Source organism: Triturus cristatus, chromosome 5_2 (genome assembly GCF_964204655.1).
Source record: "Triturus cristatus chromosome 5_2, aTriCri1.1, whole genome shotgun sequence".
In the NCBI taxonomy this organism is placed as follows: domain Eukaryota; kingdom Metazoa; phylum Chordata; class Amphibia; order Caudata; family Salamandridae; genus Triturus; species Triturus cristatus.
The window spans coordinates 1,042,880,997-1,042,898,201 of NC_140588.1; the positions used below are offsets into that span (position 1 = coordinate 1,042,880,997).

At 50.3% G+C, this 17,205-nt stretch overlaps 1 protein-coding gene across 1 annotated transcript in view; it reads right to left on the reverse strand.

Annotated features, from left to right (window-relative positions):
* The window catches only part of LOC146829640 (relaxin receptor 1-like), a 1,041,377-nt gene that overhangs the window by 92,832 nt on the left and 931,340 nt on the right, over nucleotides 1–17,205 (reverse strand). The window contains exon 10 of the mRNA XM_085608325.1: nucleotides 325–396. Within this exon, the coding sequence (XP_085464451.1) occupies nucleotides 325–396 (72 nt within the window). The remainder of the gene's footprint in view (nucleotides 1–324; nucleotides 397–17,205) is intronic.

Genomic DNA, 17,205 nt, shown 5'->3' on the forward strand with positions numbered 1-17,205 from the left:
GGCCGCCAAGTTGCTTTTAAATATTGAAGTGGGCTGAACCTTTGAACTAGTCTGGAAGGATGGAGGGAAGGATGGAGGGAAGGATAAGGAGATAGGAATGATGGTGGAGGAAATAAAAGAAGACAGACAAGTAGAAAGAGAGGAAAAAGAAGGGAGGACTGAGGAAAGAAGGGAGGAAGGAGAAAAAGAACAAAAGTAAGGAGAAGGAAGCAAATAAGAAAATAAGAAAATATGGCAGGACGGGGTCAGAAGGAAAGTCTTGAGCCAAAAATCTACAAAATGGAATCATCCAAATGGAAAGAAGGGAAATAGGAGGAGGCTTACAGTTCCACAAGACTTGTCATCATGGATAGTGCTCCGGGTTGTATCTTTTTTATCTTGTTTCTGCGCAGAACCCTGTGGGGGCAGAGAAAAGAAAGTATGAGTTACAACACAAACAAGACCAGATTAATTCAAGAAACCAACAAAATGGCACCATGCCCTTCCATGTTAAAAGCAGATAGCGTCAAGGAGAAGAATCTCCTCGTACTTCTCTGGAAACCACAAGTTCCACGCAGGCACTGTGCCCACATTTGCATGCATTGTTTGGGGTTGTGAGATGGCTGCATGGGAAACACCAGCTAAGACTGGAGGTGCCTAAAACTAGTGAAGTCCCCACTTCAAACACGCTTCATCTGGTGCAGCGATCAATGTGTGAGACTCTCTTCCCGCACTCAGAGCCCGATTTCTTACTTGTTGCTGTTCAAAGACTTTCTAGATCTTTGTTGGAGGAGACTTTCTGAACTTCATTCTATTTTGCTCGATTAATTGGCTGCTGCACAGACATACCAATGCGCATCTTCACCGCGGTCTGTTGTCCTGGATTCCATGGAAGACGCTGGCAATCAATGTTTCGGTTCCTCTGAAGGTTGGACTCAAGGGAAGGCACAAGCCATTGTGCTCTTAGATTGTTTTCCTAAGTGGGCTGAGTTGACATGGATTAGGGGTCCCCGGCCTTTTCTGCCATTGGAGCTACTTATGTTCAATGAAAACCATGCTGAGCTGCTCATAATATTAGTGTTGTAATAGTGACCACATCAGAGAAGATGATATGGACTCCCCATGCAAGAGGGTCAGCAGTGATCACCTCATGCATCAGACAGAGCTGCCAGTCCTAGTGCAAGAAAGGCTTTATCAATTCTGGAATGTCTCTACATGGTCAATACGGGACAGCCATCGCTGCAATGTTCTCAGAATCTAGGTAATATGTCTCCCCAGCGCAACACTTAAGTATCAGCTTTAGATTTATTTTGGACATTCACCCATTTTACTCAAAATACTAGCTTATGAGATCTGAAAATATGCACATTATCATCTCAAATACACACACTTTTAATTTTGGGATTCACATAATAATCCAACCAAACAAAGCTAATTTAGTAGGCTGGACAAGAGAGCTACTTACAGCCTGAGAGCGCTGGAGGAGCCTAGATTAGAGAATCCAATATTGATTCTCTGTTGGAAATGTTTGCAAGAACTTCCACAAATAGGAATACCCTATCTGCATGAATACTGATAATAATGTTCATTTACTTCTCAATAACTTGAAAATATTCTAGCAGAGCGAGGAGTAAAGCACAGGAGTACTGCACTGCATGCTCCCACTATGAATGGCTTAGTCGAGAGATTGACCATGTTCACTGCAGAAGGAGTGCAACGGGTGCAAAAGGCAGGCTTGAATGTTAAGCAGTACTTTGGAAACCTTACATGGTCAGGCCATTGTATACCACAACACCAGTAGGGTTACTCCTTTTGAGCCCCTGAAGAGCACTACACCCGCTGGTTTCCATCCACAGCAGTCCACGGGCTCTTTGAAACCATTTCACTTTTGAATACATATAACCAGGCCTGGTAAAATGTGTCTCAGAAGCAAATTAAGGTTTCAATGAATATTTCAATTCAACATAGGAAGATTGCAAAGGTGGGTTACAAGAGGCGGTTCTGATCAAGGTGAAGATGCATGAGCTGGTGTAGGAAGGGCTGTCCAAATGTTCAAAGTTGTTTGCTTTGGGAGAGTTCTCTTATCCTGAACAACAGGAAATGGTGGAGTCTCAGCAAAGTGGTTAAGTATAATGATGTATATGAAAACAATTTGTCTTATCTTATGATTGATTCACCTGAATTTGGCGCTCAAAATTATCAAGTAACTTTTTCTACACGGAAGGCTAAACATTTACGAGGTCTCAGGAGGTACAGAGAAACGATACTACAGCAAATTCCATGGGAAAATATTCAGACGAGCCAACATCTGTTCATTGGAATAGACCTGTAATATTGCAATGGCTTAAACATATTGCTGTCCTTTGTTTGATTTTTGGTCTTGGTCATTTCAGTTTATGTTTTAGAATTGTGTTTTTTTGTTCTTGTGAGAGTGGTTCTTCTTCTCGTGCTGTACCTACATTGATTTGTAATGAAACTTGTTAGAATATCCATTGGTCTGCTGACTGTACTACGGTGCTTAATTTGAGCCTGTGGTTTCCGGTGCTCTGTACTGGCACTGAATTGTCATCACCTGCTCTAGTGACAATCCACCACATGGTGGTGCTGTCTGTATAATTTTGAGATGTGCACAAAAACAATCAATCAATCAATGAACTTGTAAAGCGTGCTACTTACCTGTGAGGGTCTCAAGGCGCTGAGGGGGGGAGGAGGGGGTGATGCTACTGCTCGAAGAGCCAGGTCATGAGGAGCCTTCTGAAGGTGAGCAGGTCTTGGGTCTGCCGCAGACGGGTGGGGAGGGTGTTCCAGGTCTTGGCGGCGAGGAAGGAGAAGGATCTGCCACTGGAGGTAGTACGTTGGGTGCGTGGGACGGCGGCAAAGGCGAGGCTGGCAGAGTGGAGCTGGCGGGCGGGGGTGTAGAAGTTGAGTCTGTTGTTCAGGTAGGCTGGTCCGGTGTTGTGGAGTGCTTTGTGTGCATGGGTGAGGAGCTTGAAGGTGATCCTCTTCCTGACAGGGAGCCAGTGCAGGTCTCTTAGGTGGGAGGTGATGTGGGTGCGGCGGGGGACGTTGAGGATCAATCGGGCGGAGGCGTTTTGGATGCGTTGTAGTCGTTGCAGGTGCTTGGCCGGGATTTCTCTATAGAGTGCGTTGCCGTAGTCCATCCTGCTGCTGACGAGGGCTTGGGTCACTGTTCTTCTTGTTTCGGTTGGGATCCACTTGTAGGTCCTGTGAAGCATGCGGAGGGTGTTGTAGCAGGAGGAGATGGCGTTGACCTGCTTAGACATGGAGAGGGAGGAGTCGAGGATGAATCCTAGGTTGCGTGCGTGGTTCGTGTGTGTTGGAGCTGTTCCCAGTGTGGTCGGCCACCAGGAGTCGTCCCATGCCGAGGGGGTGGGGCCAATGGTTGAGGACCTCCGTCTTGTCCGAGTTCAGTTTCAGACGACTGCTCCTCATCCACTCGGCGACGGCCTTCATTCCCTCGTGGAGGTTTGTTTTGGCGGTGTGCGGGTCCTTGGTGAGGGAGAGGATGAGCTTGGTGTCGTCGGCGTAGGAGATGATGTTCAGGTCGTGCTGGCGGGCCACTTGTGCGAGGGGGACCATATAGACGTTGAACAGGGTCGGGCTGAGGGATGATCCCTGGGGAATGCCGCAGATGATGTTGGTGGCTTCGGATCGGAAGGGAGGGAGGCGGACTCTCTGGGTTCTGCCGGAGAGGAAGGACGTGGTCCAGTCCAGGGCCTTCTTCTGGATTCCGGCTTCTTGGAGGAGTGTTCTTAGTGTGCGGTGGCAGACCGTGTTGAATGCGGCTGACAGGTCCAGGAGGATGAGGGCTGAGGTTTCGCCGTTGTCTAGTTGGTGCCTGATGTCGTCTGTGACGGCGATGAGGGCAGTCTCAGTGCTGTGGGTGCGTCTGAATCCGGACTGGGATGGGTCTAGGATGTTGTTGTCCTTGAGGTGGCGGGTTAGCTGTATGTTGGCGATTTTCTCGATGACCTTCGCCGGGAAGGGGAGCAGGGAGATGGGCCGGAATTTCTTGAGGTCTTTGGGGTCTGCCTTGGGTTTCTTGAGGAGGGCGTTGATTTCGGCGTGCTTCCAGCTTTCCGGAAATGTTGCTGTGTCGAAGGAGATGTTGATGACCTTCCGTAGTTGGGGTGCGATGGTTGCGTCTGCTTTGTTGTAAACGTGGTGTGTGCAGGGGTCTGACGGAGATCCTGAGTGGATGGAGTTCATGACCTTGGGTGTCTCTTCGTCGTTGACGTGGGACCAGGAGGTCGGCTGGTTGGTGCGGGTGGCGTTCGGGGTGGGGTCAGTTGCGGTTGGGGCGGACGAGGAGTTGAAGCTGTCGTGGATGTCGGCGATCTTGCGATGGAAGAAGGTAGCCAGTGAGTAGCACAGCTCTTGCAAGGGCGGGATGTCGTTGGTGTTGACGCTGGGGTTGGAGAGTTCCTTCACAATGTTGAAAAGTTCTTTGCTGTTGTGTGCGTTGTTGTCCAGTCGGGCTTTGAAGGACGATCTCTTGGCTGTTCTGATGAGGTGGTGGTGTCTGCAGATGGCGTCCTTGTGGGCTGCGTGGCTGTCTGGTGTGCAGTCGTGGAGCCATTTCTTCTCCAGCTTCCGGCATGTGCGTTTAGAGGTCTGGAGTTCTTCGGTAAACCAGGCGGCTTTCTTGCTGGGGTGGTTGCCGGAGGGTTTCCTGATCGGGGCGAGGGCGTCGGCGCAATCGTCGATCCATTGTCTGAGGTTTCGGGCGGCGGCGTCTGTGTCAGTGGGGTCTGTGGGTGAGTTCAGGGCAAGGGTGGTGGTCAGCTGGTCTTCGGTGACTTTGCTCCAGCAGCGGCGAGTCAGCAGTTGGGTGCGGTGGCGCGTGGTTGGTTTCTTGAAGGTGAAGTGGATGCATCGGTGGTCAGTCCAGTGGAGTTCGGTGGTGTGGCTGAAGGCGATGTGGGTGCTTGTGGAGAAGATGGGGTCGAGCGTGTGGCCGGCGGTGTGGGTGGGTTCGGTGACGAGTTGCCGGAGGCCGAGGATGACGAGGTTGTCGATCAGGGTGGCGGAGTTGGCGTCGTTGTTGTTCTCGAGGTGGAAGTTCAGGTCCCTGAGGAGGATGTAGTCCATGGAGGCGATTGCGTGGGTGCTGGCGAGGTCGGCGATGGTGTCGCTGAAGAGGCCCCGGGGTCCAGGAGGTCTGTAGATGAGTGTTCCTCTGAGGGTGGTGTTGGGGTCGGTGTGGATCCGGACGTGAAGGTGTTCGGCTGAGCTGAGGGAGTCGTCTGCGAGGGTGTGGACCTGGCGGGTGGACTTGTGAACGATGGCTATTCCTCCTTGAGTTCCGTTGGTGCGGTCTCTGCGGGAGATCTTGTAGCCGTCCGGGATGGCTATGGCGATGTCAGGTGCCAAGGAGTCGTTCCACCAGGTCTCAGTCAGGAAGGCAACGTCTGGTGCGGCGGTGTCGAGCAGGTCCCAGAGCTCGACGGCGTGTTTGCGTGCGGAGCGGGTGTTGAGGAGTATGCAGCGGAGGTTATTGGGTCCGGTCCTTGGAGGTTTGGTGGTTCTGTTGCATGCGAAGTTGCAGGTGTGGCAGGAGAAGGGTCCATGGGTGCATCTCGGGGCGGGCTGGAAGCAGCGGTGGTCTCGGCCGGTGTTGAGAGCGTGGAGGGTGTTGGCGTCGTATCGGAGTCTGGCGTCGTGGCGTGTGCGGGGTTCAGGGGTTCTGGCGCTGGTCACACTCCAGGCGCGGACGGGCGCAGACGGGCTTGCCTTTGGTGCGCCTTCGGCGCGCCAGCAGCGCAGCCGCACAGCGGCCGCCAATTAAGGCTGGGAGGGCGGGAGGAGAAGCTGGGAACAGGTGCACCGGTTGGGGAAGTAGGTGCTGGTTTGTGTGCGCATGGTTTTTATTTGGGGCGCTTATCCTGGGTAATAGTGGGTAGATCTGTTTGCAGTTACAGTTTATTGGTTGGAAAAGGTCACTCCGGGAGCACGCAGGAAGGGGAACTAGCGTAGGAAGGTTACATAGACAGCTAGGTTAGGAAAAGGTTGAGAAGTTGCACGTTTTTGGGGGTTTATAAATGTTTGGAAAGGGGAAACTTTAGGGGAGGGGGTGGGGACTGAGGCAGGAAGAAAATATTTAGTGAGGTTTAGTTTTGTACGGCACAGGCCAAGGAATTTGTTTGTAAGCTGCACCTGTCTTCAATAAAGCTGCCTTTTTCACACTAACATGCTAGTCGGTGGTCTGTGCTGTATTCCCCCCCCCCCCTCCCCTTTGGCCCAATCGTTTTGTGCACTTAATTACCAGCCCCCGTGCAAATAAAGAACAGGAAATGCATTTCGAAGTCTCCTCCTGAAAAGACTTTACTGAACTGATATATACAAAAAACAAACATTTGCATTTTAATAGGTCTCGCATTTGCTTGAGTTTGAGCTATTGGCACTGTAAATGACAATGCCTTTTATTAGAGTGTTGGTTTTTAAAACACAAATAAAAGGCATTGTAATTTACAATGCCTGTAGCGTCAACTCTCGCAAATACGAGACCTATTGCGTTGCACATGCTTGTTTGAAATATGGTAATGGCTGGACCAAGCTGTGTAGCTAAGGAATGATAAATTTAACTCGGCTTGACTCATAAATAAGAAAGTATCAGGGAACTATCTGTACCCGCCCCATATCGATAACCTCTAACTACCCCACAACCATCCCCTACAGTGGAGACCTCAACCCAAACAGGAAATGCACTTGAGCCCTCATTAACACCCCTGTAGCTTCACCCTATTGGTTCTCCTTTCCACCCCCCCCCCCCCCCTCGCCTTTGCATTTTTAATCACCTAGGAAAGCATATTAGCGGCACACTTGGACAGTAAGCACCAAAAATGAACAAATTACATCCATTATTGTTCTCATTATTAAGACAAAAGTTGTACCTAAGTATTTACCATGCAGGGTTTTACTTGTTCTAACTTACATTTGTTACAACAAACAGATAAATGTCAGTGCTAAACAGTGTATATCATACGTCATCAGGAAAGAAGTGTCCAAACAAACATCATAAATGTTAGTTAGGACATGCCAGGCTTTATAGCAAGAAGCTCGTCCACTCCAAAGGAAGCAACAATTCATTCCTTCGAGGAGAACTAATGGTAAGACGAACGTCATTTTCTATCATATGGTCAGCAGAACTATAAAGTGCGCTCCAATCCTCTCTAGTAAAGCCTGGCCTGTATAATTTTATGACAAGACCGGAGGCTAACATTATTATTAATAAAATCCAGTTTTTTAAACACCAAGGCTGATGAAAATCTACATGTTTAATACATAAGTTCAGCAACATGGCTGAACATGTGTTTTCCAAGAGACAGTAATAACATTTTAAAAAGGCAGACAGAGAAAAGGTGCACATTAGTAACTTTTGACCAGTTGCAATTAAAAACAAATTTCTGTTGACATATGCATATTCTGCAACAAATAAAAGAATAAAGGACTGATGGAGCAAGCCCACATTATGTGGCCACAGGATCGTTCGATTATAGGAGCCAAGGATGCAGCGCTTAATTTGTAAATAAATAAGTGCCAGGGCCCTCGTCAGGGGACCACTGCAGCTCGCTCCACCCATTGCCCCAGCCATGCTGCCAATGGCATTAGAAACACACCTAGTAACCATCGCACTCCTACAATTGTAAGAATTCAGACTAGCCCAGGCCAACAATGCTATTATATTGGCTTGGGTGGCCGGTATTAGTCATTTTCAATGAATATTGAATTTATAAATAACTTCTGTTCTGCTACTCTGGAAATAGGTGGCCTGCCATAAGAGCCGGTGCTGACAATTAAGTGCCGGTTCCAAGCACAGGAAAGCACTGGCTCAAATTCAGCATTGCATGGATGTAAACTTCTTCTAGGCCGTTAGTGCAGATGTAAGAACGAGCTCTTGCAACATCAGTGATGTACGGTATAACACAGCATTGTCTGATTGTGGAGTTTTAGGTACTAGACAGCACATGCGCGGTCTGCTGCGAGGCATATTGTGGCTTACCAAGAATATAGAGAAGTTTGAAGCCCGACTATTGCTTACCATTGGCTGGCTTTCCTGCAACTCACCTGCTTCTTATTTTTGTCCCAGCTTGTCAGTTTTGTGCTTGTCCCTCCCATGGAGCCTTGCCTCTTTTACCATCTCTTTGACTGGCTGGCATCTCTGCTTCCATTGCTTGTTTCTTAAGCATTACGTATTTCTTTTGTATTAAGCCCTCCATGAAAGTGCATACGGGTTTGAGCTGTCTTCCTCCTGTACTGCTCTCCTCCGGACTACTTTTGCTTTCTGTCGTCGGAGTGCGCCTCCCTGTCCTTTCCCTTTTGGGCTCGCTGGTGTACTTCTACCGATTGCCTCTCTGTGTTGGTTACTGTCACACCCGCACCCTCCTTCTCTCTCTTCGGTGTTCCTTACCCCTGCCCGCATCCTCCATGCTAATTTTTCCTAAAACCCATGCTGCTTCCCTTTCCCTCTCGCCCTCCCTGTGTTGCTTTGACCTCCCCATCTGCTCTTCCCTTGTGTTGCTTATACCTCCCACACACCCTGCTCATGTTGCTTTCGTTTCCCCCACTCACTTAAAAAAAACACTTTTGCACATTTTATCTCCTTTTTAGTTACTGATTAAACTTAGATCAGTAACTAAAAAGGAAAAAGCACCTGCGTCATTTTGTAGGAGCCCGTGTGGAGTGTGTGCCTACAAAATGACGCAGGCGTATGCTTCAAAGGCTTTTTTTTACTTTAACGACACTGCACAGTATATGAGATGCTGTGCAGCATGACTAACAACCATTGGCAAAGCCAGTAGCTGGCAAATGTGAGACGTATTGGCTTTGCCAATGCTTGCAACAGAAGGAACCAAGTGGAATACCATTGACAGGTCAGTTTAGAGACCTATAACAGGGCGTGAGAAGTGTATTTTGCCCAGGACCTGTTTACATGCTGAGATTGGTAATGTGAAGCTTGGGCTGTATCGAGATCTGCAAGATCTTCAATGGAGACACAGCGCCCAGATACCCCTAGAGGCGACAGTGTTGCGCTTTACAAATGCTGTTTGATTGATTGGTTGACTTGAGATGGGAATGTTTTCATCAGTAATTTTATTCTGATGTAAGGCGCATGTACTTTACGGACATATAGGTGGCAGCGTACCCCGCACAGAACACAGGGGGGCACTAGCTTGCACATGTGTAATAAAAGCGTGGACCTGGGGGGATGTACTCCTCACAATGCAGGATGTCATGTGATTTCCCACCTCCTCTGAAGCGACTTGTGGAGTTTCCAGGTTTAGGCTTTTACATGAGTGTTCACATAAAAGCATAAGAAATGAAGAAGGTATGTATGCATGTTCATTGATATACTGCAAACCTAGCTACAAAGCAATGGTGTGATGTACAGTTGACTGGGGCTCAAGGTTGTGGTGATGTGGGGATAAGATCAGGGATAGGATGACAGTGATAGGGTAGGGGAGGTAAGCGAAAGGTGAGTGAGACGTGGGAACAGGTGAGTCCTGGGGAAGGAAGAAACAGGTGACACTTCAGATATTTCAATGGTCAAGGAGTCACACGTTTAGGAGGCGTTGGCTAAAGAGATGGGTCTTTAGGTCTTTTCCGAAGTGGGGACGGATGGCGCCTGCAATCTGTTTTTGGCATTTATGCGTTTCCTGGACCCTAGTCTGGTGATGCCACTGATGTTGTTTACTTGGGGTCCTCCAGATGTCTTGATTTTAGAGGTTAGATAGGATGGAGTTTGATCACCCTCCATCTTCTAGCGATGAACCAACTAAAAACGCACACATCTGCAAAATTGGACTACCACGAATTTCAGAAATAAAAGCTGAATCAAGTACAAATAATTTGCCATATTACATGTGGGAACTCTTTCTGGTGGCTGAACCTATGACATATTTTCCTGGTTTAGGAAGAAACACCATCGGTTCTGTATGCTTTTGTTACCATTTGAAGTCTGCAGCCCAAATCTGGTCCGTGCCCTGAAACCATCTCCATGAACATACAATTGAACAGACAACCCAAGTGTGAATGTGCCGTTTGTACCCCCTTGAGATACAAACTCACCACAGCTTCTACTTAACCCTCCCTTTGTGGTCTCATTTGTTGCATCACCACAACATGGTCTCAGCAGATGTAAATCTTGTTATAGATCCATGCATGCAGAGTCCAAATTTTGGAAAAAGCACAAACGTCTATGGATGCTAGAATGTAATCTGGATTTCATAGGAAGATCTAGGCCTGTTGTATGCTATGACAGCTATGTGAATGTGTAAAACGGAACAAATTATTTATTTGGAACTGGTGACGCCATTTCTGTTTCATCATGGCACCGTGAACGAACACAGGACAGCTACGCAGCCCACAAGAACGCCACCCGCAGACACCATCAACTCATCAGATCCGCCAAAAGGGCCTCCTTCAAAGACCGCCTAGACAACAACGCACACAACAGCAAAGAGCTCTTCAACATCGTGAATGAACTTTCCAACCCCAGCTCCAACACCATCGACATCCCACCTTCGCAAGACCTGTGCGACTCGCTTGCCACCTTCTTCCATCGCAAGATCGCAGACATCCACGACAGCTTCAACGCCACGACCGACCCGACAACCACTGAGACCTCCGCCCCCACGACCACCATCCGCACCAACCGCCTGCTCTCCTGTATCAACAAACGACTACAACACCATCAAGATCATGAACACCATCCACTCCGGATCTCCATCAGACCCATGCCCACACCACATCTTCAACAAAGCCAGCACCGCCATCGCACCCCATCTCCGGAAAGCCATCAAAATTTCCTTCGAGACAGCAACCTTCCCGGAGAGCTGGAAGCACGCCGAGATTAACGCCTTACTCAAGAAACCCAAGGCGGACCCCAAGAACCTCAAGAACTTCCGGCCCATCTCCCTGCTCCCGTTCCCAGCGAAGGCCATCGAGAAGACCGTCAACAAACAACTGACCCGCTACCTCAAGGAGAACAGCATCCTGGACCCATCCCAGTCCGGATTTAGACGCAACCACAGTACTGAGACTGCCCTCATCGCCGCCACAGACGACATCAGGCACCAACTAGACAATGGCGAAACCTCAGCCCTCATCCTCCTGGACCTGTCGGCCGCGTTCAACACGGTGCCACCGCACACTAAGAACACGCCTCCAAGAAGCCGGAATCCAGAAGAAGGCCCTGGACTGTACCACGTCCTTCCTCTCCGGCAGAACCCAGAGAGTCCGCCTCCCACCCTTCCGATCCGAAGCCACCAACATCATCTGCGGCATTCCCCAGGGATCATCCCTCAGCCCGACCCTGTTCAACGTCTACATGGCCCCCCTCGCACAAGTGGCCCGCCAGCACGACCTGAACATCATCTCCTACGCCGACGACACCCAGCTCATCCTCTCCCTCACCAAGGACCCGCACACATGACATCAGGAACCTGCTTGACAACGGAGAAACTGCGGCCCTCATCCTCCTGGACCTATCAGCCGCCTTCGACACGGTCTGCCACCGCACACTACGCACACGCCTCCCCGATACCGGGATCCAAGAGAAGGCCCTGGACTGGACCACCTCCTTCCTCTTCTTTAGAACACAAAGCGTCCGCCTCCCCCCCTTCCGCTCTGAAGCCACCGAGATCATCTTCGGCGTACCCCAGGGCTCATCCCTCAGCCCATTGCTGTTTGACATCTACATGGCACCGCTCGCCCACGTTGCCCGACTACACGACCTCAACATCATCTCCTACGCCGATGACACCCAGCTGATCCTCTCCCTCACCAAGCACCCCCACACTGCCAAAACCAACCTCCACGAAGGAATGAAGGCTGTTGCCAATTGGATGAGGAGCAGCCGACTGAAGCTGAACTCGGACAAGACGGAGGTCCTCATCCTCGGATCCACCCCCTCGGCCTGGGACGACTCCTGGTGGGCACTGGGAACAGCTCCAACACCCACTGACCACGCACGCAACCTAGAGGTCATCCTCGACTCCCCCCTATTCATGACTAAGCAGGTCAACACCATCTCTTCCTCCTGCTTCAACACCCTCCGCATGCTCGCAAGATCTACAAGTAGAGTACCCTCGTGAGCAGCAGGTTGAACTACAGAAACGCCCTCTACGCAGGAGCCTCGGCCAAACTCCTGAAACAACTTCAACGCATTCAGAACGCCTCTGCACGCCTGATCCTCGACAACCCTCGCTGCAGCCACATCACACCCCACCTGATAGACCTGCACTGGCTCCCCGTCAACAAGAGAATAACCTTCAAGCTCCTCACCTACGCATAAAAGGCACTCCACAACACCGGACCAGCGTACCTCAACAGACGACTCCGCTTCTACATCCTCACCTGCCAGCTCCGCTCTGACGACCTCGCCCTCGCCACTGTCCCCCGCATCCGAAGAGCGACCTCCGGCGGCAGATCGTTTTCCCACCTCACCGCCAAGACCTGGAACACCCTCCCCATCCACCTACGGCAGACCCAAGACCTGCTGACCTTCAGAAGACTCCTCAAGACCTGGTTTTTCGAGCAGTAGCAGCATTCCCCCCCCAGCGCCTTAAGACCCTCATGGGTAAGTAGTGCGCTTTACAAATGCTATGATTGATTGATTGATTGATTGATTGATTGATGACAGCCACACCCACAGAACGGTCTTATGTGGCCACGATAAGTAAACTTTACACAACCATTATTGTAGTGTGTTCAATTGTTTTGTCGCGGTGCGTCCTCGCCTTAAGAGTTCTGATGCACCACACCCCCAGCCCCCGCACCTCCTTTTCTTAGCATCCTGTGGGGCTCCAGTAGCATTTCAGCAACCACGTGGGTTCCCTGTCCTGCGACCACTCTGCTGGCACCCTCACTGTTGCTGGGGGTTGGCTGCCATGGTGGTGCTTTACGCACCAAAGTGCTGGGCAGGTGATCTTTGTGGCTAGGATTTTCCTACAATAAACATTTGTGCAGCAGCTCGATGCGGTTACTTCTGACTGCACACAAGCTCAATGTACTGGTCAAAATTCAGGATCTTTTTCCTATTACAGGGAATCAATGCTGTCTTTAGTATATTTTCCCAAAGCAACATTACTGGTTCAAACATTTCTGGGATCAGGGCCGGCTTTAGGGCAGTGCGACCGTTGCGGCCGCACTGGGCACTGACCTGTGGAGGGGACTAAGTGTCGCATCTGTTATTTTTTAATTATAACACTCGTATCTCAATTGCCTAGACACATAAAACATTTTCACAGACAATACGGCGGCGATACAGCATTGACTTGCCCGTGCTTATACTTCCCAAGATTAATTTCCACCTGGTCCAACATTAACTCCGCCACCAGGTCGTGTTCCAGGATTTACTCTGGTCCACCTAGGGCTGTCAAAATACCCCCACCCCCCCCGTTCTGTCCTAATGAAGAACTGCTTTTGACTACCAAATGGAGCATAGTTTGGTTTGAAACGTCGACGACCACACAAGGCCCAGATCGACAAAGGCTCTGTACAACACAAAAATAATTATCAGTCAACAGAGTCATTGTATTTCCCTAACTATCTGGCCGATTACCCACATGTATATAACTTTCACCACCATGTATATATTGCACACCACTGAGCACTCTGGTCACTTGACCACATTTTACTTGCAATATTTCACCTGTGTTGACAGCCGTGATTATACTTGTAAAATATATTAATGTTATAATCCTGATAAAACATATGCAGTAGACAGCAATTTGAGTTATATGCCTTAATTTCTGTGTCTAGGCAATTGAGATACGAGTGTTATAATTAAAAAAATAACAGATGCAACACTTAGTGCGCTGACAGAGGTAACCGATAACCCGACAGAACCACTTTTTGTTGTTTACTATATACCCAGGTTCTGAGGGACACAGGGTCACCCCATTTTTGTGAGAAGACCTGTGGAGGGGGTTGCTTACCTCGGGGGGGGGGGGGGGGACGCTGTTTTTTATCAATAACTTATGATTGAAGAGATAAGGCACATTTGCCTGCTAGTAGTGAGAGAATCTGAGCAGGCGGTCATGGAGTGTGGGGGCGCCAAAAAGGATTGTTGCACTGGGCGCCACCAGCGCTAAAGCCAGCCCTGTCTGGGATCACACAGGAGGCTGGGATGAAGTATCCTATAAAAGGCGAGTTAGATGAGAAAGCAGGGTGCATTGCAATGCTTCGCGCAGCTCGTCTTTGTCGTGCTCTATGCCTTGTTGCATTCCAGTCACTTCATTTCTAGAGGGTTCAATTCTGTTGCAGTAGTTCTTGTGTCTTTTTGTACTTTTCATTTGTTGGATCTTTTAAAAGTTTGGAGAGCCTTTCTTATGCTTTGCTTTTTTCACCGCTTTAGGTACCATATTTTTCCTTCTTTTATCATCAGCTTGGGACCTTGGAATTCCTCATTTGTGGCGCCTTTTTTTGCTCTCACTTTCCCGACTTTTGTTTTTTGGCAGAGTGGCACCTGAAGAAGGTTGCTCTGTTCATCTCAACAGGTTTCGGTAAGCGTAGATCATAGGTAGCCACCTTATAGGTTTTTTAGATAGCCTTCAAGAGCACCAACAAATGCAGAAAAGTACTGGAGAATACAAAGGATTTTAAGATCTTGAGGCCAGATTGACAAGCGCGAAATATAATGAAGCGCGCACTTAAGACTCGGCCCCCCGGGCGCCCGGGCACGCCCTCCTTGATGGTCCTCATCAAAGAAGTAAACAGGACGGCAGCATCAACTACTTCCGGGTCAGCGTCGTGACGTCGCTTCCGGCCGGAGCTGGCACCTCAGGGGGAGGGGGCGAAGGCCTATTTAGGGCAGCTGGCCCTTGTCCTCTCCCTCTCTTTCTTTTCTGCGCCGGCCTCGGAATGCAGGGAACTCCATTAATCTCGTTGGCAGATCGTGAGTTTCGCGTCGCTAGAGGATCGGCACACGTGGACGTTGGAGGATCGGCGCGCGTGGAATTTGATGGTCGCGTGGAGCGAAGGCTGTGCGGCAGGTTAAGAAAGTCGAGAGCACCGGAGTTCCCTGTAGAGCCGGAGGTGCGGCGCCGCTTAGGAAGAGGTGATTTAGCCATTGTGTACTGAAGCTGCACGGAGGTAAACGGAACGGGGTTTTTTGCGGTGGTGTTGCAGGGTAGTCGCAGGGGAAGCCTTAGATTGTTTTGTAGGGGAAGGGGCGATGAGATCAGGTGTCTCTTCACGCCGATGGTCCCAGCGGTTGCCCAGTGCGCGATGGATTTAAAAACACGCGGGAAAGGAGTGTCCGCTTTCAGCCCTCGGTTCGTTTGTACTGTGTATACTGTGTTTGGTACATGCAGCGCCGGCCCTGGCTTAGCGTTGTGGCTGCTCAACATTAGGTGATCCAAGACAGGAATGTTCCCTGTGGGGAGTGAGAACAGGGGAGAGCCTGCTAGAGTGCGGAGTTATCTAAGGGGGGGGGGGCAGCTGCAGAGAGTTGTCCTCTGTTTGGGCGTGGTGGTTGAGGTGGAGCCTTGTAAATTTGGGAGCAGTGCCCAACCTCGCTCTGTGTGCCCAAGTGGGGCATTTCACTGTTTATGAGAGTTCGAGGTGTCCTAGCGCTGCCCTTGCACTCTGTCGGTTTCTGTGGTGTGTTGGTGTGATGTTTGCTTTGCGACCCCGGGTTTTTCCCCTTCATCCCAGGAAGCTCTGGCGCGGTGGTTGGGGAGGGAAGGCGCCGTCTTTGGTGGGTCTCTGTTGCTGACCTGCGTTGCTTAGGTGGATACTAGATTGGGGTCAAGGGGGATGTCGTGTACGTCTCTTTGGATCGGAGTGTCGGTGTTGGCCGATAGTTGCCCCCCCCCCCACCCCCCCTGTTTTCTTTTTGGAGGTGCAGGGCAAGAGGTTTGAAGGGTCCTTTGCATCCCTGTCCTAGCGCGGATGTTGTAGCTGTGTGGCATTGTGTTCATGGCATGTCGGGTTGGGGAGTGCGAGTGGTTTGGGCAACTTTCTCGACACATGTGCATACCTGTCTGACCACTTCTCTCGTGGGTGGTTGGTTCGTACTGCGCGTGAATGTTTTTAATGTCGTTTTGCCATGACAGACGGCGGTTCTTCCGTTTCATGGCTGGTGGTTGCTGAAATCCATGTCACGATACATGCGGGATGCCCCCCTCTCCCCACGATACCGCAAACGAATTGGTTTTAAAATGTTGAGCGTGTCTAACTCGTGTTTTGCCCTCAGCATGTCCTGCTTGTTCAGCCACGGTGAAGACATTAAAATATTGCGAGTTATACACAACACGAGTGCTTCGGGGGGTTGAGTGTGCACTCCGGAGCATCGCCGCGAGATCGCATTCGAAAGAGCTGTTAACAGTTTCTTCTCCCCACCCCCCCCCCTTTATCTTCCCCTCACGGGGCGGCTGTGATAAGGCGGGGGAAAAAATGTGAAATAGTTCAGGATTGGGGCCGGGTGGATTCGCCGGATAACGAGGGTGGGTGTGAGTGCCGGGGCGGTGTGGTGTCTTGGGCCTATTTCGCAAATTGATTGAGCATTGGTGGTGTCTTGGGCCTATTTCGCAAATTGATTGAGCATTATCTTAGGCTCCGCGTGTAATGATGGGGGGGGGGTTGGGTAAACCAGGCATAACACATTGATGGTGTTTATCTATGGCATGGGGCTCATGTGCAGCGCGCATATCCCGTGGGTTCGAGGTTGCGCTGTGCAAGACTTGGGAAAGACGTTTGAGAGGTAGGGCCTTCAGCACACCTGCAACCAGAGGGCATCCCTATTTCGCTGTGTCGCTCAGGTTGCCAGGCGACCCATCGGGGTTGAGGTGGAAGCCTGCCTAGATAGTGAGGTCAGGGGTAGTGGGCATTGATAGAGTTCACGGGGGGAGCCTATATCTGGCACGTGGACGCAACGGGTGGTGGTCATTTTCTTGGCAAAACTTGGGGTAATTCCTTCCTGAGGATGAGGTGTTAGCAAGAGGCGGGTGAGGGGTCCCCTACTTCAAGAGCAGTCATCTGACATCCTTACCTGATTTCTCGCAACACGGCAGGGGGGTAGGGTGCCGGTGGGGGCTCTCTCAGAGGAAGCTGACTGGTACTGGCATCGTGACTCAGGGCGGTGGGAGGCTGGAAATGCCTGGACACTGGGTTAGCCTAGGTAGGCAGGCCCCCTTCCGACGGAAGTCTGTAACCGGAGCAAGTTAGGATCGGTTCTGAGGCAGCGGGTGGACGTGCAAA